Here is a 24,803-nt window from a genome sequence, read left to right on the forward strand (position 1 = left end):
TTATTTCCTTGTTCATTTTATCGCTTCCTCCCAGGTCTTCTCTTTCATGTCCACTTTTACATTCCCAGCACCTCATACAGTGCCTGGCAGAGAGGAGATGCACAATAAATGATTTCTGAATGAGTGGAAAATAGTCCTAGAGGATAGTGAGCAAAGGGGAGAGTGGCACAAACGGAAAGTTTGAATTTTATTCTGGGTCCATTGGGAAGTACTTAAAGCAGGAAAAGGAAATGTTTCACTTGACGTTTTAAAGTCATTTTTGTGGCTTTATGGAAAGTGGATTGGAGGGCAGCAATAATGGAAATGAAACCAGATAGGCTTTTACAGGACTCCAGTTGAGAAATGATGGCCTGTACCACTGAAGTAATAGCAGTAGCAATGGGAAAAGGGGCAGAGCTGAGGTGTATGTGAAAGTATCCAGCCATGTAATATGAAAAATGGAGACATTTATTGAAGAAGATACAAGATACAAGAAACATGGTACATAGGACAATGACTCCTCATGATTCATCTCCATTTATGACCTTCTTGAGGAAATCTGGTTCATTGGTAATGGTTTGAATCAAGTCATTTGTCACTAGCAACTGCAGCCCAATGTTTGCTTCTGCTCTGGTAGCAGAAGCCATGAAATAAATTTTGCCACAACACATTTCATGCCAAGATTCTGTGTAAAAGTCTGACACAGTAGTTTTTGAAATCCCCAAATCACTTTCTAGTTCTCGTACTGTCCGTCACCGATCTTTGTTGATTGCAGCCTGTACACGTTTAAAATTCTCAGGTGTCCTGCTTGTTGAAGGCCTTCCAGAACCTGGATGACTTTCAACAGACTCTCAGCCATCTTTGATGTGTGTGTGCCACACTTCTATTTGCACTACACTCATTGCATCATCCCCAAAAGCTTTCTGAATCATCCAAATAATTTCCACAGGGATGTTCAAGCTTAATGCAAAATTTGATGCAGATTCATTCTTCTACCCACTCAGTCATTTTGAATGCTATGGCCACACAGTGCACATGCTCACTCAACGGCATCTACTGCCCCCACTGGCTAGTGCAATGAAGTCATCATTGTTCATGGAGGCTCCTTCCAGTCCACTCTCCGTGGCTGCCAGGTTACATCAATGTTGAGCAAGCCGTTCTCATTATACTAACAATGCTAGACTTTTCTGGACGTTGTATTTTGGACATGCCATTGACACGACTTGCTAATGGAATTGAATTAGAGAATGAGGAGAGGGTAGCTGAGGACACCTAGATTTCCTTAAACACTTGAGTAGATGGTGGTGCCAGTGTACTAAGATGAGAGTGTGTGTGGAGGACCAGGTCTGGTAGCAAAAATCAAGGGTACTTCTATGAGCATGTTAAATTTGAGGTGTTTGTGCAACACCTCAGTGGATATGTCAGCTAGGCACTGTGGGTATTAAAGTCTGGAATTTGGGAGAGAGAGCAGGGCTGGAGACAAAAAGCATGAAGATTAAGATAAAGATATTTAAATCCATGGGAATTGAGGCAGTCATTTAGGAAGAGCATAAGAGAAATGTCTCAGGGCCAAGCCCTCAGAAACCCCAGCATTTAGGTTCGATAGAAGAAAAGCACCCAGAAAGGGGTGTGAGGAGTTGCCAATGAGGTAGAAGGAAAACTAGGGAAGAAACTGCATAAAAATGGATACTCAAGGGGTACTGCCAGAACATATAGTGAGTACACTTGGGAAGGAGGGATGAAAGAAGCCCTGGGAAGGAGGTGAGGCTCTATCCAAGTCCTCTCCCCTTATCGATCACCTTGATAAAGGGGAATAAAAGGTCCTATCCAACCCTATCATAAGGAGGCTCTTTGTGTTACTGTTCTTGTCCACTTCTCAAGCCTCGCTGCTCATCATTTCCTCCTATTCTAATTCATAACTTCTTTGAATATTCCTTGCTCCCTATCCCCAGGTCTTCGGTCAATTCTGTCCCCCTTGCCTAGAAAATGCCTACATTTCCCCCATCTTTGCAAGGATTACTGGTTAAACATTTAAAAACAATAAGTTAAAATTTTTTGACTTCAAAACTTATCCCCAAATAATTTATTTTTATCTTCCTGTACAGTTTTTCTTACATAGTTGAAACTCTGTATATTTTACAGGTTTTTGTTTGTTTTTGCTTAACATATTAAACCCCATGATACTAAAGGCTTCCTAAAGACCTTTTATGTCTAGACACTTTCATAACGGAAACATATTAATTCCTTTAATGTTCTGTGTTTATTTCTAATATTTCAAAAACGTATACAGCTGCTTTGAAATACTTTTGTACCCTTTTATGTAAATTTACTTTTTAAATTGATACATAGCAAACTGCTTTTTACCAAAGTTTTTGCAGTTTACTCTTCTACGATTTCTGCTTCAGATTGTTTAGAACAGCGATTTTCAACTGCTGTGCCACAAAATATTTTAAAACATGCAATAATTGACTACTTAGGGGCACTTTTCCCTTAGATTGTCAATTTTTAGAAACTGACAACAGCCAACACAACAATAGCCATCTGTCTGGTGTGAATGAAATCAAAATTATACCTATTTTTTGTCACAAGGGCAAAAAAAATTTATGTACTGCAGAATTTTAGTAATTAGTTTATATATGCAATGCAATGAAAAAGGTTTAAAATCGCTGGTTTAGAACCACCACCATGGATGCAGTGTGAGGAATGGATGTGGGTGGGGAGGGGTAGAGACCCATGAGAAGCTCCTATAGTCCTACTACAGGGCCTGGGTTTAAGTGCAGCCTTTCTACAAAAGTATGGCCCCAATCCAGAAGCATCATCAGGCACACTAGGGGAGCTCATCAGAAATGGAGAACCTCAGGTCCCAGACTAGACCTACCATTCCAAATCTGCGTTTTCACACGATCCCCGGATGATTCCTATGCCCATTCAGGCGTAAGAAGCACTAGGTCTAGAGAGGGTGGTTTCGAACTGCACACTGAAATCACTTGGGGAGCTGTAAAATTTCCAATGCCCAGGTCACACCCCATACCAATTAAATCAATCTCTGCGAGTCGGACCAGAAAGCAAAACCCCTCCAAAAGGGACACCAATATTCAGCGAATTGCGATAGTCTGTGATCTCATAGTGCGGGAGGAAACTTAACAATGGTTTGTGGGCTGCCCTGACTGGTGTGGTTCAGTGGGTTGGGCGTGGGAACCGCAAAGTGAAAGACCAGGTCCCCAGCTGGGGGCGTGCGAGAGGCAACCCATCCAGGTTTCTCTCCCTCCCTTCCCCTCTATCTAAAAATAAAATCTTTTAAAAAATTTTTAGTCGAGCTCACGTGGCTGAGACAGGCATGGAAGGGGAACGCACCGTACAGTTCCGTTGTTTTCAATTTTACACAGTGCTCCCGTAGTGCCATGTAAAACTAAACCACATGGGAAGACCTGGTAGAGGCCCCCCCCCTTAATTAGGCGATAACTAGCCAGAGATGGGCAGGTGACTGATAACCTAACGGAGCGCCACCTGTCCAGCCCGGCCCATGAGATCCTCCCCTCTGCGACCCCTGCTCCCTCCCGCTCTCTTCAGTACGCCCACAGGGGACGTGGGGCGCAGGCGCGCTCGCCGCTGCGGCTGAGGGCGGTGGTGTCGGCCTCCTCCAGTGACGTCAGCACGCCTCACGGGTTCCAGCCCCATAGCCCGCCCCTCCCACCCCCCCACTCCTGCGCTAGCCCGGCAGGGGCGGGGTGCCGACGGGTTGCACTATCCCGTCTGACCGCGCCAGTTTGAATGAAAGCTCCTCAAGATGGCGGCGGCCGGGGCCGAGGCGCGAGGAGGTGAGGGCTAGAGAGCGGCGCCCCTCACTACCCCCGCTCTCCCGGCAAACTCCGTAGGCCCGGGAAGCGTTCCGGGACGCGCGGGCCAGACGGAGAGCGGCGCCGCCTCCCGCCCTGCTGACACCTGGGACCCCAGATGCGCTCCGAGGGCTTCACCCTTCCCCCGGCCCCTGACCCGTCTCGCGGCTCTGCTACCTCGCTCCTCGGAGTCTCCTCTTGTCGCCCCGGCCCGCGCGTCGGCCGCGGGTATAGGCCCCCTGCGTCCCGCCGAGGTCCCTTCGGGCACGCGGCCCCTCCCCGCCCGGTGGTCGTGTGGAGGTATTCAGGCGGCCGCCGCGACTCCGGCTGATCCCCAGGGGGCTCGAGTTCCTGTGGGCGCGCGCGTGGCTGGACTCTTTTGTGGTGGATTGAGCGGGACATTTAGTGTTGGGGCTGGCGTTTCAGCTGGGAACCGGTGGTGTAAATGCGCCCCTGAGGAAAGAAAGAAAGAAAGAAATTGGGGCTGAACTATGACCGCTAATAAGGAAATTAAGCGAGGATACACCCCAATTCGGCCTTACTAGGAGGCTGAATTCTCTACCCAAAATTATCCCAGCAAGTGGGTGTTTGAGCATGTATCCTCTAGCCTGGGGTCGTTTTTATACCCACCGGGAACTTGCGTATTATTCGCGTGGACGCCAAAGAATTAGGTATTGAACGTGTATGCGTTCTTGTGCGCCCTTTGAAAGACCGGAACTTTCATTGCATTCTAGAATTTGAAGGTGTTTTCTAGGACTGTTCCTCCCCGCATAGATTAGCAAGTCTTTATCCCCCAAATTTTCTTCCGCTAGAGGTTACTGTGAACTATTGTGAGGTTTTTGTGGTGGAAATGAAATGTTTAATCTTGCAAATGAATTTTTTTACTACATTATACATAATCGAAATTGTTACCAAGAATGTTTTATGCCCCCGCTTCTTTTTCTTTTTCTTTTTTTTAACAATAGCATTTCCATCGAGGATACATTGTATCTTGAATCTTCTTGTTACTTCAACTAGGTGGAAATGGTAGGAATAGCAAACAAATCACCTGAAGTACATAATCTAGAGGAACCTCTTTTGCATGGGATCAACATAATAGGGTTAACTTTACACAAAACATCCTGAAGTTTTTTTGATGGAAAGGATTTAAGGGTTCGTTTCTGTTCTAGTACTTTTCTACCCCCGAGCCACCACTCCAAAGCAAGCAACCTCTTCCTCCCCGATTTTTTTTTTTTTAATGTATTTTACTCTTTTGATCTAGAATTGAGTTCCCTGTAGGAAGGTGGATGGGGGGTGGGGTGGGGGTGGAAATCCTGTTTCAGGGTTTCTGACAATAAAGTCCCTGTGTGAGTGGAGGGTGAGGAATGGATATAGCAAGAGAAGCTGTGGTCTCTAAATTGCCTCAAAACACAAAAGGTTATCACAGCTACCTTGGAGAGCTACCAAGTAAAGCTTGAGTTTACTGATGGATTTTGTTTGATAACCCCAGTTTACTCCAGCCCTCACATTTTCTCAGTGAATCTGAAACCTAGAACGGTGAAAATCTCACTAAAGTCATATAACTAAGGGGCCTAGCAACGCTGGGGCAGAGGACCTTTGGTTCTCTAGTGCTTACCATAACAGTAGCTGTGAAACCAAGTTCATTACAGATATCTAAACATCAGTCTGTGTTAACATTTTATTAGCAGTATGGGAGCAGAAATTTGAGGGTAATACCTGCTGCAGCACAATAAGGTACTGGCTACTGTAAGATGAATTATGAGTGTGTCTGATTTTCTTCAAACTTGTTATATGGGTCATGTAAATTGAATACTTGGTTTTCAAAGTTTTGTAATTCTTGGTTTTAAAACACTATACAGAAAATTAGTATCACAAAACTCAACATACTCTCCATTGTTTTATGATAACTCTGGGAGTTACTCACCTTCATAATATCATTGTGGCATGGGCAAAATAAGTGGAGTTAAAATTTCATACAACATTGCAAAGTGGGAAAAGTAAGACATACAGTGCATGAGTATGTAACTAGAACTGTATTTCAGTTAGATTTCAGTTCTCGTTATCCAAATAAGAGGGGGCAAAGTTTTAAAATTTTTAACAGATTACAAGATTGTTTTAGAACACATTTATTTCTAACAATAAGTATGTCCTAAAAATCTACATTTTATTAAAACAGCAATTATAGTCTGTAGACAAGAATGGAAAAGTCAAAAACATTATCTCTTTTGACCTTTGCATCTATGTAATCTTAAGAAAGCTTAGAGTCACTATGAAACATTTTGTTCAGGTGGCTCAGTGGACATTAATTGACATCAATTAAACATAGAAGTGTAGGAACCCATAAAAAAGTCCAAGAAGACCAATTTACCGAAATAATTTATTGCTTAACTTTGTCTTGGAAGACACAAAAATGGCTTCTTGTCATATGAATTTTTAGTCCTGTAAAATTGCCATTAGAAAGGTGGGGATATAGAAGTGTTAAGTTTTTCCTTTTCCTTTTTTGATTTTATTCAGTAGCTATTCCGTTAGTAAAGAGTTCTATTTTCTTATTGTAGCTTGGTGTGTGCCTTGCCTAGTTTCACTTGATACTCTTCAGGAATTATGTAGAAAAGAAAAGCTCACATGTAAATCGATTGGAATCACCAAAAGGAATCTAAACAATTATGAGGTGGAATACTTGTGTGACTACAAGGTAGTAAAGGTAAGGCAAATATCTAGCCCCTTGAAAGAGACTTAATCAGACTTCAGTATTTCATATTTGTGTAAGATAAAAAGAATCTTAAAAGTAAGCAAAGCTCTTCTAAATGTTTAAGATTCTAAGCCATAATAATTTTAATGTCCTATCATCTATATTGCAAAATAACATTGAAAGGGTTTTGAATCGTAAAATGTTCTTGCATTAGAATATTTTAAGATGCTTATATCATTCTACATCCAACTCTTGATTATCTCCATGTGGATTACCAAACCAAATGTTTTATCTCAGATTGGCTTCTCCTGGGATCCATTTTGTTCCTAAATCATATTTCCCCCTATCACTTAAAATGAACTTAGAAATTCAAACCAATTTAGTGTTACTGAATCTCCTTAAGAAGCATCACCGTTTGTATCTCCTGCCATCATGTCAAGTGAGGTTCTGTGATGTAATAAAATGGCCTGGAGTTTAAAGTCATTTCTAGTCTTTGTTTTGTGCCGTAAGACCTCAGCAAAGTCTCTTAACTTCTCTGGGATTTACTTATTCCTATTCCTTTTGAAAATGACAGGGTCATTCTTCTAAGAAGCTTTTCCAATCTAAATCTTACAATAAATTTTTGAGTAATCATCTATATAGCCTACTCCCTCTCCAAGAACTCTGTTTTGGTCATTAGTCTTGTCAGTTCTACCCGATAATCAGTAATCTTGTTTAATTGTTTTCCTTCATCAGATTCCATATCCATTCAGTCATTAAATCAGTTCTTCCTTTGAAACATCCATCTTTTTTGGTATCACTGCTCTCCTCACTCAGTGGGATTTTATGATCAAGCATTTCACCGACACTTCACAACAGCCTTCTTTCAACACCAAAACAGCCCAATCTACCTTCATAGTTTATAAACACTGGCCTGAAAAACCTAGCTGAATCATAGTCACACATATTGACTCCATTAAAGCTTATTTGTATTCTCACAGTGCTCAATTCTACTTGATAAGCCTTTTACTTGCTCCGCCACACCGCCCCCCATGTTTCTAAGCAGTTTTCCCAACTATTTTTACTTTTCTTGACTTCTATTTCTCACCTTCTATGCATGCCTCTTCTGTATTAGTGAAAAATAGAAACCCTCAAATATAAACTCTCAAATTGCATTTATACCAGTTATTTTTATCTACTTGTAGTTTCAGAGGTATCACCATTTGTCTTTTTTGTTATCCATTCCCTTTAGGACTTTGCCTAATCTGTGATGTCTTTTTGTATCAGGCTCTTGCTTTCCACTGATTTATCTCAATTGGTAAGCCTATCCCTGTGACTGTTTTTATGATTGGCAATTTGCACATCTTGATCCCTTCCCTTTCACCCACCTCCCAAACCCTCTCACATCTAGAAACCAAGTTGTTCTCTGTATTTATGAGTTTGTTTCTGTTTTTGTGTTAATTTATTTTTTATATGCCACATGTAAATGAAATTATATATTTATCTTTGTCTTTTTCACTTAGCATAATACCCTCTCGGTCCAACCATGTTGGTGCAAATGACAAAATTTTATTCTTTTTTATGGTTAAGTAATATTCCGTTACATATATGTACCACATCTTGATCCATTTCTCTGTTAATGGACACTTTGATTGCTTTCTTATTTTGACTGTTGTAAATAATGCTTCAATGAACATAGGGGTACATATAGCTTTTTGAATTAGTGTTTTGGATTTTTCAGATACATACCTAGAAGTGGAATTGCTGGGTTATTTGATTTTTTGAGGAACCTCCAGTTTTCTATAGTTGCTGCACCAATTTATAATCCCACTAACAATGCACAAGGATTCCCTTTTCTCCACATCCTCCCCAACACTTGTTTGTGGATTTATTGATGATAGGCATTCTGACAGGTGTGAGGTGGTTTTAATTTGCATTTCCCTGATGATTAGTGATGTTGAGCACCTTTCATATTGTCCTTTTTAGAGAAATGTATATTCAGGTCCTCTGTTCATTTATTTATCAGATTGTTTTTCTAGTATTAAGTTGTATGACTTCCTCATATGTTTTGGATATTAACCCCGTATTGGATGTATCATTGGCATCCTCTTCCATTCAATAAAATTTTTTCATTATGTTGATGGTTTCCTTCACTGCAGAAAATATTTAATTTGCTATGGTCTCATTTGTTTATTTTTTCTTTTGTTTCCCTTACCTGAGGAGACATAGCCAAAGAAATATCACTAAGACTTTTATGGTTTCTAGTCTTAACATTTCGAGTCTAATCCATATTGTAGATGGCATATGAAAGTGATCCAGTTTCATTTTTTGCATGGATCTATCGAGTTTTCCCAATACCATTTCCCCCATTATATATACTTACCTCCTTTGTCATAGATTAATTGACCACATAGACATGGGTTTATTTCTGGGCTCTCTATTCTGTTCCATTGATTTTTGTGTCTGTTTTTATTCTTGTACCATGCTATTTTGATTAATATAGTCTTGTAATATAGTTTGATATCAGGTAGTATGATGCCTCCAACTTTGTTCTTTTTTTCTCAAGAGAGCTTTGGTAAATTTTAAGATTATTTGTTCTAGTTCTATGAAAAATGCCATAGCCATTTTGATAGGATTACACTGAATATGTAAATTGCTTTGGGTAGTATGGACAGTTTTTAAATGTTAATCTTACTATACTTGAGCACTGTATAAACTTCCATTTATTTGTATCTTCTACGATTTCTTCTTTCAAGTGTCCTATAGTTTTCCAAGTATGGTTCTTTTACCTCCTTGGTTAAATTTATTCTTCGCTATTTTATTCTTTTTCATGCAGTTGTAAATGGGATTGTTTTCTTAATTTCTCTTTTTTTCCCTTTTTTTAAAGTATATTTTATTGATTATGTTGTTACAGTAGCCCCAATTTCTTTTCCCTTTGCTCCCCTCTTCCCAGTACCCCCCTTCCCTCCAGCAATCCCATCCTCCTTAGTTCATGTCCATAGGTTGTGCATATAAGTTCTTTGGCTTCACCCTTTCCTATATTATTCTAAACTTCCCCCTATTTTGTACCAACTAATTATGCATCTTAATCCCTGCATCATTTCCCCATTTATTCCCCCTTCTCCCTCCCAGCTGATAACCCTTCAAATGATCCCCATACCTATGATTCTGTTCCTATTCTGGTTTGCTTAGTTGGATTTTGTTTTTATTTTTTAGATTCAGTTGTTGATAGTTGTGAGTTTGTTATTTTAATGCTCATAGTTTTGATCTTCTTTTTCTTAAATGTATTCCTTTAACATTTCATATAATAATGGCTTTGTGATGATGAACTCTTTTAACTTTACCTTGTCTGGGAAGCACTTCATCTGCCGTTCCATTCTAAATGATAGTTTTGCTGGATAGAGTAATCTTGGTTGTAGGTCCTTGCTTTTCATCACATTGAATAGTGCTTGCCAGTCCCTTCTGGCCTGCAAAGTTTCTTTTGAGAAATCAGCTGATAGTCTTATAGGCACCCCTTTGTAGGTAACTCTCTGCTTTTCACTTGCTGCTTTTAAGATTCTCTCTTTATCTTGAACCATTGGCATTTTAATTATGATGTGTCTTGGTGTTGACCTATTTGGGTCTAGTTTATTTGGGACTCTCTGTGCTTCCTGGATTTGTATGTCTATTTCCTTCGCCAAATATGGGTAGTGTTCCTTCATTATTTTCTCTCATAAGTTTTCAATTTCTTGCTCTTCCTCTCCTCCTTCCGGCACCCCTATAGTTTGGATGTTGGCATGTTTAAAGTTGTCCTAGAAGTTCCTAAACCTCTCCTCATTTTTTTCAATTCTCGTTTCCTCATTCCGTGCTGGTTGACTGTTGTTTTCCTCCTTATGTTCCAAATTATTGATTTGAACCCCAGTTTCCTTCTCTTCACCAATGGTTTTGTGTGGGTTTTCCTTCATTTTATTTAGCATAGCCTTCACTTCTTCCCTTATGCATTTGCCGTACTAAAGCATATCTGTCAAGCCTGTGAGCATCTTTATCACCATTGTTTTGAACTTTGCGTCTGTTAGGTTGGCTATCTCCCCGTCACTTAGTTCTCCCCTTGATCTGTTTCCTCTTTTGGGCAATACTTCTATGTCTCCTCATCTTGACAGACTCCTGTGTTCGTTTGCCCCTGCATCTTAGGTAGAGCTGTCGCTCCTGTTACGTTGTAAGGGGCGGAGCCTTAAGGATTTGTCAGTACAGGGTGACCCGTTTCACCATGCTGTGGCACTATATGTGGGGGAGGGGCCCAAGAGGGAACAATGTTGCCTTCTCAGCAGTTGCCCCTCTTCCAGGCACTTCTCCCACCTCTCTAGCTGTTGCCTGGGCCATTGTTCCCAGAGTGGGTGGGTCTGTGGACATTCTAGCACCGTGGGGGTCCTTTAAACAAGCAGACTGCTGAGAGACCAGTAGTCTTCTCTGCCCCAACCTCTACTGGTTTGTGCAGTCAGAAGCAATGAGGCTCTATTTTCCCTGGCGCTGGGGCCGTGAGCTGGGGCTGAGTACACTCCCCAGGTGTCCCTCCCGATTTTTTTAAATGTGTGACTGCATTTTTTTTCTGGCCTGCTGCTGCCACTGCTGCCATCACCACACCGCGTCCTCTCTGCCACGGCTCCACCCCTCCTACCTGTCTGGATGAGTATTTCTTCTTTATATCTTTGTTTGTTGGACTTCCATGCAGCTCGATTTTCTGGAACTTCTGGTTGTCTCTAGTTTTGAGGTAGTTGTATTCCTTCTTAGTTGTGGAGGGAGATGCAGCATGTCTGTCTACGCCTCCATCTTGACCAGAAGTCTTAATTTCTCTTTCAATAGTTAATTATTGGTATACAAAAATACAACCTATATCTGAGTATTAATTTTTTACCATGCTACTTTATTGACTTGGTTTATTAGTTCTTACAGTGTTTTGGTGTATTCCTTATGGTTCTCTAGTATGTCATCTGTAAATAATGACATACATGTGAATTTTACCAAACATTCACAGAAGATTTAATACCTCTTCTTTTCAAACTATTTCACAAAAATAAAGAGGAGGGAAGGCTCCCTATCTCATTTTAAGAGGCCAGTATTACCCTGATACCAAAACCAGACTAAGAAATTACAAAAAAAGAGAAAATTATAGGTCAATATCCCTGTTGAACATAGATGCAAAAATCGCCAAGGAACAAGAAAGATTTCAAATAATCTAATACATTTTAATTCTAATACAGTTTCCAATTCAGAAGCATTTTACTTCTTCTCTGATTCCTGTGGCTAGGACCTTTGATGGTATGTTGAATGGACATTCTTGCCTTGTTCCTGATGTTAAAGAAAAAGCTTTCTCCTTTTTATCATCAAATATGTTAGCTGTAGGTTTGTCGTATATGGCCTTTATACTGTTGAGTATGTTCCTTCTATCTCCACTTTGCTGAGAGTTTTTATCGTGAATGGATGTTGGATTTTGTCAAATGCTTTTTCTGCATCTTTATATCTTATGATTTCTTAAAAGATTTTATTTATTTACTTTTAGAGAGAGGGGAAGGGAAGGAGAGAAATATTGATGTGCAAGCGATCAGTTGCTGGAGTCCTGGTCTGCAACCCAGGCATGTGCCCTGACTGGGAATTCAGCTGGCGACCTTTTGGTGTGCAAGCTGGCACTTAATCCACTGAGCCACATCAGCCAGGGCTATTAATATCATATGATTTTTATATTTCATTTTGTTCATGTGGTGTATCATGTTGATTTGCAGATATTGAACCATCCTTGCACCCTGGCAATAAATCCCACATGATTATGGTATATGATCTTTTTTAATGTATTGCTGAATTCAGTTTGCTAATTTTTTATTGAGGATTTTTACATCTGTGTTCAACAAAGATATTGGTCTATAATTTTTTTTTTTTTTTTTTTTGTAATGTCTTAGTCTGGTTTGGTATCAGGGTAATACTCCTTCATAAAATGAGATAGGGAGCCTTCCCTCCTCTCAGTTTTTTGTAATAGTTTGAGAAAATAATTATTAAATCTTTGAACATTTGGTAAAATTCACCTGTGAAGACATCTGATCCAGGACTTTCGTTTGTTGGGACGTTTTCTGTTTTGTTTCGTTTTTTACTACTGATTGGATTTCATTCATTAGTAGTTACCAGTTTTTTCAGATTTTGTTTCTTCCTGATTCAGCTTTGGAAGATTGTATTTTTTAGGAATTTATTTTTTCCAAGTTGTCCAATTTGTTGGCATATAATTTTGGTAATATTTTCTTAAAATCTTTTTTATTTCTGTGGCATCAATTGTCATTTTTTTTCATTTCTGATTTTATTTATTTTGGTCTTTTTTTCTTTTTAATTTTTCTTCTTTTATTGATTCTAGAAAGAGGGAAAGAGAGGGAGAGAAAATGAGCACTGAACCCAGGCATGTACCCTCTCCAGAGATGGAACACTGCAGCCTTTCAGTTTGCAGGACAATGCTCAACCAACTGAGCCACACTGGCCAGGGCTCTGGTTTTGTTTTGTTTTGTTTTGTTTTGTTTTCTTGATGAGTCTGGTTAAAGGTTTATGTCTTGTTTATTTTTTCAAAGAACCAGCTCTTGGGTTCATTGATATTTTGTTTTTTGGATTTTTTTTTTTTACTATTTTGTTTATTTCACTCTATTCTTTATTATTTCCTTTCTTTTATTCAGTTTGGGCTTTGTTCTTTTTTCTAGTTCCTTCAGGTGTAAGGTTACTGTTAATTTAAGTTTTTCTTGTTTCTTGAGGTAGACCAGCATTGCTATGAATTTCTCTCTTACAACTACTTAGGCTGTGTCATACAGATTTGGAGTCATTTTGTATTCATTTCCATTTGTCTCAAGGTATCTTTTGAGTTCTTCCTTGAACTTGTTAACCCATTTATTGTTTGGTAGCATGTTATTTAGCCTACAAGTGTTTATGTTTTTCAGTGTTCTTGTAATCGATTTCTCGTTTCATACCATTGGATTGAAGAAGATGCTTGATATGACTGAGACTTGTTTTGTGGCAGGTCATTCCTGAATATTGTACCATGTGTGTTTAAAAAGAATGTGTATTCTGTTCCTTTGGAATGAAATGGTCTGAAAATATCATTTAATTTCATCTGGTCTAATATATCTCATTTAAGACTACTGTTGGTTTTCTCTCTGGATTATCAAACCATTGATATCAGGGGGTGTCCCTACTCTGACTGTAAAGCTATTGATCTCTTCTTTATTCTGGTCAACATTTGCTTTATATTGTTGTAATCACACATGATCTTCCTACTTTTACTTTTTAACCTTTGTACTAGCTTTATAGTTTGTTGAGCTACTATTTTTATTGTGCTTACCTTTGTCATGAAGAATGTTTTCCTTTTCTACATTTTCTTATTTGTATTTTGGATCATTCTGTTTCTACTGCAATAAGTGTCTGTAACATTTCCTGTAATACTGGTTTAGTGGTGATGAACACCTTTAGCTTTTTCTTGTCTGGGAAATTATCACTCCTTCAATTCTAAATGATAGCCTTGCAGGATAGACTAATCTGGGTTATAGATCTTTGCTTTTCATCACTTTGAATATTTCATGGCTCTTCCTTCTAGCCTGCAAAGTTTCTGTTGACAGTCAGCTGATTGATGGGAGTCCCTTTGTACTTAACTGCTTTTCTCTAGGTACTTCTAAAATTCTCTCTTTGTGTTTAACCTTTAGCATTTAAATTATGATGTGTCTTGTTGTGGGCCTCTTTGGGGTCATCATGTTTGGGACTCTGTGCTTGCTGGACTTGTATGTCTATTTCCTTCACTATGTTAGGGAAGTTTTCAGTCATTTTTTAAATAAATTCTCAGCCCCTTGCTCACTCTTCTTTTGGTAACTATGTTGCAAGTGTTGGTATACTTGGTATTGTCCCAGATATCCCTTAAATGATCCATATTTTTTTATTTTTTCTTTTTGCTGTTTCAGTTGGGTGTTTTCTGCTACCTTGTCTTCCAATTCACTGTTTAAATCTTCTTCACTTAATCAGTTGATTGCCTCTAATGTATTCTTTATTTCAGTTATTGTATTCTTCATTTCTGACTTTTTTTTATGGTTTCTGTCGCTTTGATGTGGTTCTCACTAAGTTCATCTATTCTCCTAAGTTCATTGAGCATCCTTATAAACAATGTTTTGAACTTTGTATCTGGTAGGTTGCTTGTCTCCATTTCGGTGAGTTCATTTTTGGAATTTTGTCCAGTTCTTTAATTTGGGACATGTTTCTTTTTCTCCTCATTTTGGCTGATTTCCTGTGTTTGTTTTTGTATTAAATAGATCCATTATGTCTCCAAGGCTTGTCGGGGTGGCCTTATGTAGTAGGTGTTTTGTGAGGTCCAGTGGTGAAGTTTCCTTGTTCACCTGAGCTGGGTGCTCCAGGAGTATCACTAGAGTGTGTTATATGTGCCCCTAGTTGTAGTTGAACCTTGATTGCTGTTGGCACCTTAGTGGGTGGAATTGATCTAACTGGATATGAGGGATGGCCATGAATACAGCTGACAAGCCTTTATGCAGGGGCCTACCCCACAGAGCGGGTGCCAGCTGAATTTGCCCTTGGAGCTGGTTGGGTGGTGCTCTGGTGTGGTCTGAAGCTGGCTACCAGGTGTGATGGTTTGGGAGGCTCTTGGGATGAGCTCCAGTGCGGGCCATGTTCAGCCTCCTTTTGTACCAGCCTGGAGCTGTATTGTGGGAGCTACAAAGTGATGTGTGGTTGGTAGTCATCTGTACCAGGTTTGGAGGCTCCTGGGAGAGGCTGTGCTGTAAATCAAGGCCAGCTGCCACTAGTGCTGTGCTTGGGACTCTTTCATGGGCTCCACAATGTGGATTAAGGCCAGCCACCTGTTGTGCCAGGTTTGTGGACACTTGTTTGAAACTACATTCCAGGCCAACAGAGGCTGCAGCTTACACCAGGCTTTGGGCCACCTGATGGGTGTCACAATGCAAGTTGAGACTGGTCACTTCTTTTGCTAGGCTTGGGACCACTTAGCAAGAGGTATGGGGGACACCGAGGCCTGCCCCATGCTTATTAGGGGTTTCTGGACCTTTGATAGATTTTAGGAAATCCGCAACATGAGCCAACGCAGGCTGCTTATGTGGAAAAGCCACTGGAAGTTGCTCATCCCAGCACTTGGGTTGGGTGGGGTGTAAGGGAATCAGTAGGACAGAGCAAATGGTGGTAGCCATGTTAATGGAGAGCTCAGATTTGGTGCCCACCTGCACCTGCCACCTGGGTAGGTGGACAGCTCAACAAAGGATCAATGGTGCCTGTCAGTGTTTCTGTTTCCAGAGAGGGTAGCCCCAACCCCTGCCCCTCCAGCTCTCACCCTGAAGCTAGTCAATTCAGTTCCTCCACATATGTCCCTGGCACTTAGAATTGCTAGTCCCACTGGAATCCAGAGCAAGTAAGCTTGTGAGCAAGTGAGTCTGTGTGTGGGCGTCTCAAGAGGAAGACCTCTGTCTTCCACAGTCCTCCATTTCACTTGGATGCAATCCCCATTGATTTTCATAGCCAGATGTTACGGGGACTTAGTTGCTGGTGCCCTGGCCTGAGGAGCCCAGTGTGGGGCCGGGACCCCTTGCTCCTCCCTTGCAAATACCTCTGTAGCTGAGGTATTTCTCCTAATTCTTAATTGCCACACCATAGGTACCCATACCAGTTTGTTCTGCATCTCCATCCCTCTTACCAGTCTCGTCATGGCTGCTTCTTTATATCCTTAGTTATAGGATGTTTGTTCAGCTAGTCTTCAGTGGTGATTGTTTAATAATTTAGTTGTAATTTTGAGGCGGTCATGGGAGGAGGCAAGCTCAGCATGTACCTACTCTGCCATCTTGACTGGCAGTTTAAATTACTCTATAGCTGTGTGTGTGTGTGTGAGTGATATTCAGGGCAGATGAAATATCTTATAGTCCTGTCCTTTACTTGTGTTTCCCTTTCCATCTGTATAGTTAATAAAGGACTCTGTCTTAATGCCATATTCCTCAAACTCATTACAGTTGTTTCTGAAACACAGCTCTGGTTGCATTATGGCCTTGCTTTAAATCCTTTAATTGTGCCCTCTTGTCTACCACTTTAAGCTGAGACTGTGGACTGTGAGGCTCTTTATCATCTAGCCACTAATTACTTTTCCAGCTTCATGTCTTACCACATATTCTACTTTCTATTCATATAGAAATATTTGTAAATTCTTTCATTAAGCTAAGATGTACCAACCACCTACTATAAGGTGGGCACTCTTCTAAGCATTCATTGGAAGCATAGCTTATGAATAGTCAAGCCTGTATTCTAATGCCTTAAACAGTCCTATACCTTTGTGCATGCCCTTTTGTGTTTCTCATCCAGTTCCCTCTTTGGAATACTATTGTTTCCCTTCTCAAAATCTTACTTGACCTGCCAGGTCCAGCTGAAAGGTTACTACCTATTCCCTGTCACACCTCCAGTAAAATTAATGCCTTTATGTTCAGGGCTTAAAAAGCACTGTTCTTGTCATTTTTCTAGAACTTGTCACATTTTATAGCTTTGTTTCAAAACTTCTCTACTAAATTGTCAGCCATTTAAGGACCAGGACTATGTCTTACTGTAGTCCCTAGTACATAACGGGAATTTAGTTTGTGGTTAATGAATTGAATTGGCTTTTGCTTCAGTGATTTCTCTAGTCCTCACAATCACTATTAGACTAGACCACATACATAGCTTGATGCTTGTATTATAGTAGCAACCTATTGACTAGTATTTTCTGTTTCTTCTTTCTGTAGTCTCACTCAATAAACATTTTTCTTCTGTGTGTGGTACTTAATTAGGCACTGGGAAAGTAAAGATTAATAAGAAACTATCCCTCACCTTAAGGAACTCATAGCCTAGTGAGACTGACTGGCAAGTTATCGTCCACTGCAAGATAGTACAGTAAGTATGTGGCAGACATTATTACAAGGTCTGTGGGAAGTACACAAGGCCAGGTCACAGGAAGCCTCCTGAAAGAGGTGATATCCAACAGGGACTGAGCAGGCAAGTATTATAATTTATTACAGCTTTAATATAGAGAATAGAGTGTGATATGCGAGTGGGAGAGAACGGAAGATGAGTGAAGGACCCTTTACCAATTCTAAGCAATGGGAGTTATTTGAAAGATTCCAAAAAGAGTGACGTGATCAGATATGTAATTCACAGAATTTTCTCTATGCAGCGAAGAAAGTAGACTGGCAGGGAGGGAAATGACACACACACCACTTACGCATTCTGAAAAGCCATTGCAGTTAATCCGGGCAAGAAACAATGGTGCTTGAACTGAAGTAATAACAATGAAAACTAAGAGAAGCAGGTGAATTATTTTTAGTTATCAGGGATGTGAAATTTACAACTCTGTGGTATAGTGGTCAGGGGGTTAGGTGGGGACCTGGCAGTGGGAGTTCCACATCTAGAAAAACATAGGGTTCTGACTTGCAGTAGTGTAGATAATAAAACTGTTCACAAACCGGGAATATAGAAAGATTAGAATAGGAGGACTAGGTTGGGTTTGGAGAAGAAAAATGAGAAGGTTGAGAACATTTAAGCGAGATGACCAGTAGATTGTTGGAAATGTGGTTCTAATTGAGTGAGAACTAACTGGAAACGTAGATCTTGAAGTAATTGGCAAAAAGATAGCAAATGAAGCCCAGGGGATAGATAACAGTTAACCATTCATTAACTCAGCAGATATTTATTGGCCATCTGCCACATCATATGTTGGGCACTAGAGATCTCAGCAATGAATGACACAGAGGTATGATCCCTGATATCAAGGTGTTTCCTTTTAGTGACGGTAGAAAAATCTTAAATATCATTGTATAAAGTACTTAATTAAAAGTGAGGTAGGTGCTATTGTAACAGAAGGATCTAACTCATCCTGCAGAGATTAGATGTCCCTGAGATGTTTAAATTCAGTGCCAAAGAGTGAAAAAATAAGTAGAGATGGGTCCAGGCAGAAGAGAACCTAACGTTTTCAAGGAATAGAAAGTGTGAGTGGAACGTAGTTATGAGGGATTGAAGTGGGGCAGGAAGGATAAGCAGGACCCAGAAATGGAATTCCATAAGGCCAAGAAGAGAATTTTGGACTTTATCTTAGAGCAATAGGGAAACATTTATTAGTTTTGAGCAGGTGAATGACATGATAAGATGGATGTGTTGAAAATACTACTCAAGCCCTGGTTGCGTGGCTCAGTGGATTGAGCATCGGCCTGCGAGCCAAGTGTCGCTGGTTCGATTCTCAGTCAGGGCACATTACTAGGTTGCACGTCAGGTCCCCAGTTAGGGGCACGAGTGAGAGGCAACCACACAGTAAAAAAAAAAAAAAAAGAAAATACTACTCTGGCTGTTGTGCCATGAATGGATTGATAGTAGTAAGTGGCTATTGCAGTAATCTAAGCAAAGAAAATGTGAGGAGAGCATAAGGCCTGAGGAATAGTTAGAAGTCACCAGAAGAACTGTCAAAGACAGGCAAACTGGTGGTAAGAAAGGTAGGAAGAAAACCAGAACAGTAAATCATGGAAACTTGAAAAAGAGATAATATCAGCAAAATGGAGTAGTGAGCAGGGGGTCAAAGAACTGTAAAATGCCCATTGCTGATGCCCTGAGAACAGCTTCTGTGGTATGGGTAGAAGAAACCAAAATAGAATGAATTAAAGAATAAATTGGAGTTAAGAGATTTAAATAGTATGGACAACTCTTTCAAGAATTCCAGTTTTGAAGTAAGGGAGTAAGGGTGTTTATGAGTTTAAATTTTTTATTTTAATAATCTGAGTAGGTTATTAAACTGAGAGTTACAAAAGGCCATATACTGAAAAGAAATCTACTTACTGTAACCTTAGTCTCCAGTCTCAACTTTTAGTAATTTATCGTATCTTTTAGAGATTCCTTATATATTTAAGCATTTGTATCTCAAATGAGGTTTAGTTTAAATTTGCTTTTTATTTTTATTTTTTTAAGATTTTATTTTATTTTTAGAGAGAGAGGATGGGAGGGAGAAAAAGAGGGAGAGAAACATCGATCTGTTGCCTCTTGCACACTTCCAACTGGGGACCTGGCCCGCAACCCAGACATGTGCCCTGACAGGAAATGGAACCGGCGACCTTTCAGTTCGCAGGCCAGCACTCAATTCACTGAGCCACACCAGCCAGTGCTAATTTTGCTTTTTAAAAATGAGGGAGGTTTAAATGCTAGTGAGAACCAAGGGAGGGAGAAGCTGAACAGACAGGAGAGAAGGGATAATTGATGAAGAAAGTACATCTCTGTTGTATCCGCATTCACCTTCTTCTCTAGTTACATGTCCATGGAAGTGTGGAAATTAAGGGAATTTATACCTGTTTTCTCTCTGCATTGGGAACAAGGTTCATGTGCTACTGAAAACAACGGGAAAGTAGTGGCCTGGGCCCTCGAGCAAACAGTGGAAGAGGTCTGTAATAGCCAACTTAGGAAATGGAAAGAATTCTAACTGGGCAGACAACAGTGTGTTTACTGTTATGAGTTTATATTGGGGTCCAGTTAGCTTTAAGGATGTAAATTGAGATAGTCAAGCTCAGTGTCTGTGATTTTTTTTCCATGCCATTTTCTTGCCATGTTACTACCTCATACAGAAGAATTTCTGACAAAACTATTGGTACTCTTTATTAACATATTTAGCTCATCAGTGAAAACCCAGCACCCCTATATACATTGGTGGGGCTTCTCCCTTAGTAAGCAAATATTAAGAAAGAAATTGCCTTCTTAAAGTATGTAAGTAATTCTGAGTCTTTAGAACCACCACTCACTATACCACATGGTAACTACTAACAGAATATTCCACATCTAACAGTAGATTAATATTCCTAAAAGGCTGATTGCACGCAGAATGGTTTAAGAACTGGAATAACACAGAAATCATAAGATTGAAATTTTAGAGATAAGGAAAACAGAGCTCCAAGGAAGGACTTTTTCAAGGTCATGTTGCTCATTTGTGTCAATCCTAGGCCTCTAACCAGGTCTCACAACTCCTACTCTCAGTCAGTTACTGGCATGAAAATCCAGTGACTTTCCATTGACCATTATAACCATCAAACTGTGTTGCCATGAACACTGGTGTTTTCATAATCAGATTCTGGCTATTCTGCCACTAATATTGAATATGGTGATCCATATTTCAGAACTTGGAGAAGACAATTAGCTAATGGGAGGATAGATTTTTCTTGTCTTCGATCCTTGCATATATATATTTTTTAAGTTTTTGTGCTGGCTACAACTTACTGCTATAGACAGCTGATTTCAGAACAAATATTGAAAACTACCATCTCCAGGTTAAGTTTAGCAGCCTGCATTTTAAGGATTCATAGAATTACTATTGTAATTTTTATGTTGCACACAAGTTGATAGTCATTTTTGTTAGACATGCAGAAATATTTAGTGAAAATCTAAGCTATAGTAGGCAATTGTGCTTGGTTCTGGGACTACAAAGAATAAAATTCCATTTCTTCCTACAAATGGCTTATAGTTTAGATTAGAAATGGGAACACAGGTGGTTGGCCACGATCAGTTCTCCTTGAGCAAGAGAAGCAGGACTTCAGTGAAGAGATGACATTCGAGCTGAATTTTATAGATAAGTACGTTTTTCTACACATAAGAGATGAGACTGAAATAAGCAAGCTTTCATTAGGCAAATGGAAGAGGCAATTCTAATGAGATAAATTTGTGAACAAAGCAAGAGAAGGGTATGAAAAGGCCTGTTATGTTCAAGTACTTAATAGCAGTTCAGTGTGGCCAGAGATGGTGTGTGAATGGAGCCATAATGGAAGATTGGGGCAGAGAGCCATCAAGGAACCCAATCAAGAATGGTCTTCTTTGTTTACAATAGGAAGTATGAACTTAATTCTTTAGTCAGTGGGAAAGCCATTAAAATGTTGAAGCAAGAAGATAACAAAATTATGGGTACTGTGAATTTTTATTATTTAAAAAAAAACTACACTTTAGTAAAGAAGAATAGATTGGAGTGATGGTCTGTCTGGAGTCAGGGAAACCAGTTAGGAGATTAATGTAATAATCCAGGCAAGAACTGAAGGCCTGAAGTAACTACAGGTAATAGAGATGGATAGGAACAAGTATCTGAAGACATTTGATGATGGATTAGATTGGATTGAGGAGGAGAAAGAATTGAGATTGACCTCCTGGTTTGCAACTTGTGTGACTAGGCAGACAGGTAAGATTCCTCTTGATGGGGAATACAGAACAGAAAGAATTGGTTTGGGAAGGACAATGATGAGTTCCATGTGGACAGATTGATTTAAGAACCTGTTAGACATCCAGTAGTAGGCTATAGATATATTGGATTGTGCATAAAATTTTGGGAGTTATCACCATATAACTAAAACCATTGAAGTGATGAGGTTGCCCAGAGAGAGCATTTAGAGCAGGAATTCTTAACTTGGAATCCAGATATCCTGAAATTACCCAAAATATTATATATGTAACTTTTGTTAAGGAAATGTTTGCCCCTTTTGAGAATCTGAAGAAAGCTCAGAAGGGGTAAGCATTTGTTTAGTGTGAAAAAGGGATAAGGAAAGAGCTCTTACTACTTTTTAAGTGATGGGCAGGGATATGGTCTCAGCAAAGAAGGCAGAAAAGGAACAGGAATGTAGAGAATCATGATAGCAAAGTCCAAGGAGAACTGTAAAGACAGAGGAGAACTGAAGAGTCGTTGGCCTGGCAATTAGAAGACGTAAAACTATTCCTGATAAACAGTATGGAATTAAATGCATTTGTATTTAATGACGCTCCCCACAGAAACACCATGCTTTCTAAGAATTGTAAAACACATTGGCTTATAATAAAAGTTCAAATGCCTTAGTCAAGTGTCCAAGGCTATGTTAAATTTGCTCTTGCCTTGCCATTAGTTTTTTGGTGTGTTATTTAAAAGATTTTATTTATTTATTTATTTTTAGAGAAGGGGGGGCAACATCAATATGTAATCAAAAGAGAAACATTCATCAGTTGCCTCTCGCACACCCCCAACTGGGGACCTGGCCCACAATCCACGCATGTGCCCTGACTGGGAATTGAACCAGCAACCTTTCAGTTTGCGGAACCATGCCCAGCCCACTGAGCCACACCAGTCAGGGAGCCATTGCAGTTTTATCTCTCACTTTAATATCTGAACTTCAAAGCTAGTCAAATCCATCTCTTTGTGTTTTCTGGATACTTCATGCAAATCTTAGCTTCAGACTTTTGCTCATGTTTTTCAGCCTGCCTGCCCTGTCCTGTACCTAACAAATCCTATCAGTCTTTCACAACGAAATTTGTTCTGTACTTCCTCTGTATCCTTTTCTGATTGACCTGTATTAATTTCCCTCTTAATAGTCTAGTATTATTGTATTACTTGTTTTTGCAGTTTGAATTGTACTGGTTTGCACTATTACTTATTTTACATATTACTGCATTTTTCCAGGGAGATTTTAATTCTAAAGGCTAGTATTACTAGTATTGTACATTTCATCACACCCTCTACTAACTGAATTTTCACATACTTATTATAAATGCTAAAATATTTGAATAAATTCATCCTAAGGCAAAGATAGTGGGGGGGAAATGTCTTTTTAAAAATTCATATGATGCATTCCAAATTATATAGGAGTAATTTATGAATTATTGTTATGGCTGTATTCCATTTTTATGGGTAATCAAGAGTTGATTGTATATCAGAATGAATAAGATACTGATATATATATGAGTCTTATAAACTTTTTGGCTTTTATTTGGAATTTTAGGGTATTGAAGCAGTTGAATTTGTTAAGTCAAACTTTTCTGTTTAAAGTTATTTTTTAAAATGGAAATATCTTTTGAATTTTAAAAATGAAATATGCATATAAAATAAAGGTAGTCTACAAAGTAGAAATTACATATTACTAATATTTCTATACTGTTTTGCCAAAGATACTCATGCTTTGTAAACATCTTTACCATCCATAAATTAAGTAGGTAACAACGTGGTTACATACAAAATTTAGTCACTAAAAATGCAAGTGGCATTATTTTGGAAGCAAACTTGAGTGGTATGGTATTTTTAGTTTTGCTGAATGATAAAAGTTATCTTAATCATCTGACTTAAACTAGTGTTTCAGTTGCTTTGAGTGTTTGCTGGCAACTTTTGGCTTAATCCAAAGCTACAGTAGGAAAAACTGTAATGGGAAAAAAGACGAGCAAGGTTGCATTGCTTTATTCTGGAATCAGAGAAATTAAAAACTTTTATAATAAGGGGAATAGATGTTAGATACTGCCAAGTGGGTCTCATTATTGTTGAGCAGATATCTGCCAACAACAATCACAAATTTTAGTAGTTATCCAACAAAAGGGAGAAATGCATGTCACATCTTAGTGAGCCAGATTGACTAACCAATATATGTCTCTAGGCTTGTTTTGGTTTTAGGAGAATCACAATATAGATTTCTGTGGAAGTACAGTTTTAGGGCATATCTTCACACCATAATTTAACCACTTTTTTTAAACAGAAAACATTTTGACTTTTGATAAGGAAGCAAAGTTTTTTTTTTAATTCACAAGCATTACTGTTTATTGAACAGAAATGTATAAAGCATTGAGATGAAGACAGTGGGGAGAAAATAAGCTCACTCACTGGCTAGCTAACATCTTCAAAGCTGCCCCTGTGCTCATTGGCCCAGTTCATGCCTCCTTAACATGCTAATACCATGTTTCCTAGACCTTCCAGGTCATTTGGCATTATTCAATTATGAATCATAAAATAGCTGTCATGGTCACCCTTACTTTATAATAACAACTTTATTTAAAATTTCAGGGGAAAGTAAATGTCCCAATTAAATTTTTATCAATATCTGTGAATTAAAATAACTAAAAACTATAGAATGCAGTTTAATCACTTTCATATATTAGAAGGCATTTTACCCAAGGGCACATGGATATATATGTTGGTTATGCCAGAGGACAAAAAAAAAAAAAATTGAGAGACTTTGCTTCAGAAGTTTTTTGATTATACACACTTGACTACCTTTTTAAAGAGACACTTAACATAGCATTGCCTGACTTCAAGGAAAGAAAACATAGTCAAGTCACTGGGGTAGGAAGGCAAGATTCCAGGTACCATAATGGTAGTAAACAGTTAGACTGAGGGATAAATCAAAATATCTGATTGTTGGTGACTTGACTGCCTGCTACCTAATCTAGTCATGATTTAGTCTAAATAAGGTAAGACTTCTCTGGAATCATGCTGTCCGACAGAAATAAAGCATGGCCTACATATGTATGATTTAATATTTTCTAGTAACCACGTT

At 39.2% G+C, this 24,803-nt stretch overlaps 1 protein-coding gene across 3 annotated transcripts in view; it reads left to right on the forward strand.

Moving 5' to 3' along the window:
- Positions 1 to 3,700: 3,700 nt before the first annotated feature.
- The window catches only part of SUV39H2 (SUV39H2 histone lysine methyltransferase), a 29,152-nt gene continuing 8,049 nt past the window's right edge, over positions 3,701 to 24,803 (forward strand). For 2 of the 3 annotated variants that reach the window (XM_090268010.1, XM_090268011.1), the window contains exons 1-2: positions 3,701 to 3,797; positions 6,371 to 6,516. In XM_090268010.1, the coding sequence (XP_090124136.1) occupies positions 3,767 to 3,797; positions 6,371 to 6,516 (177 nt within the window). In that variant the 5' untranslated portion in view covers positions 3,701 to 3,766. The remainder of the gene's footprint in view (positions 3,798 to 6,370; positions 6,517 to 24,803) is intronic. The other variant, XM_090268012.1, reaches the window with a different exon arrangement.

This window comes from Furipterus horrens, unplaced genomic scaffold, assembly GCF_987537825.1.
Source record: "Furipterus horrens unplaced genomic scaffold, mFurHor1.1.pri manual_scaffold_2, whole genome shotgun sequence".
In the NCBI taxonomy this organism is placed as follows: Eukaryota; Metazoa; Chordata; class Mammalia; order Chiroptera; family Furipteridae; genus Furipterus; species Furipterus horrens.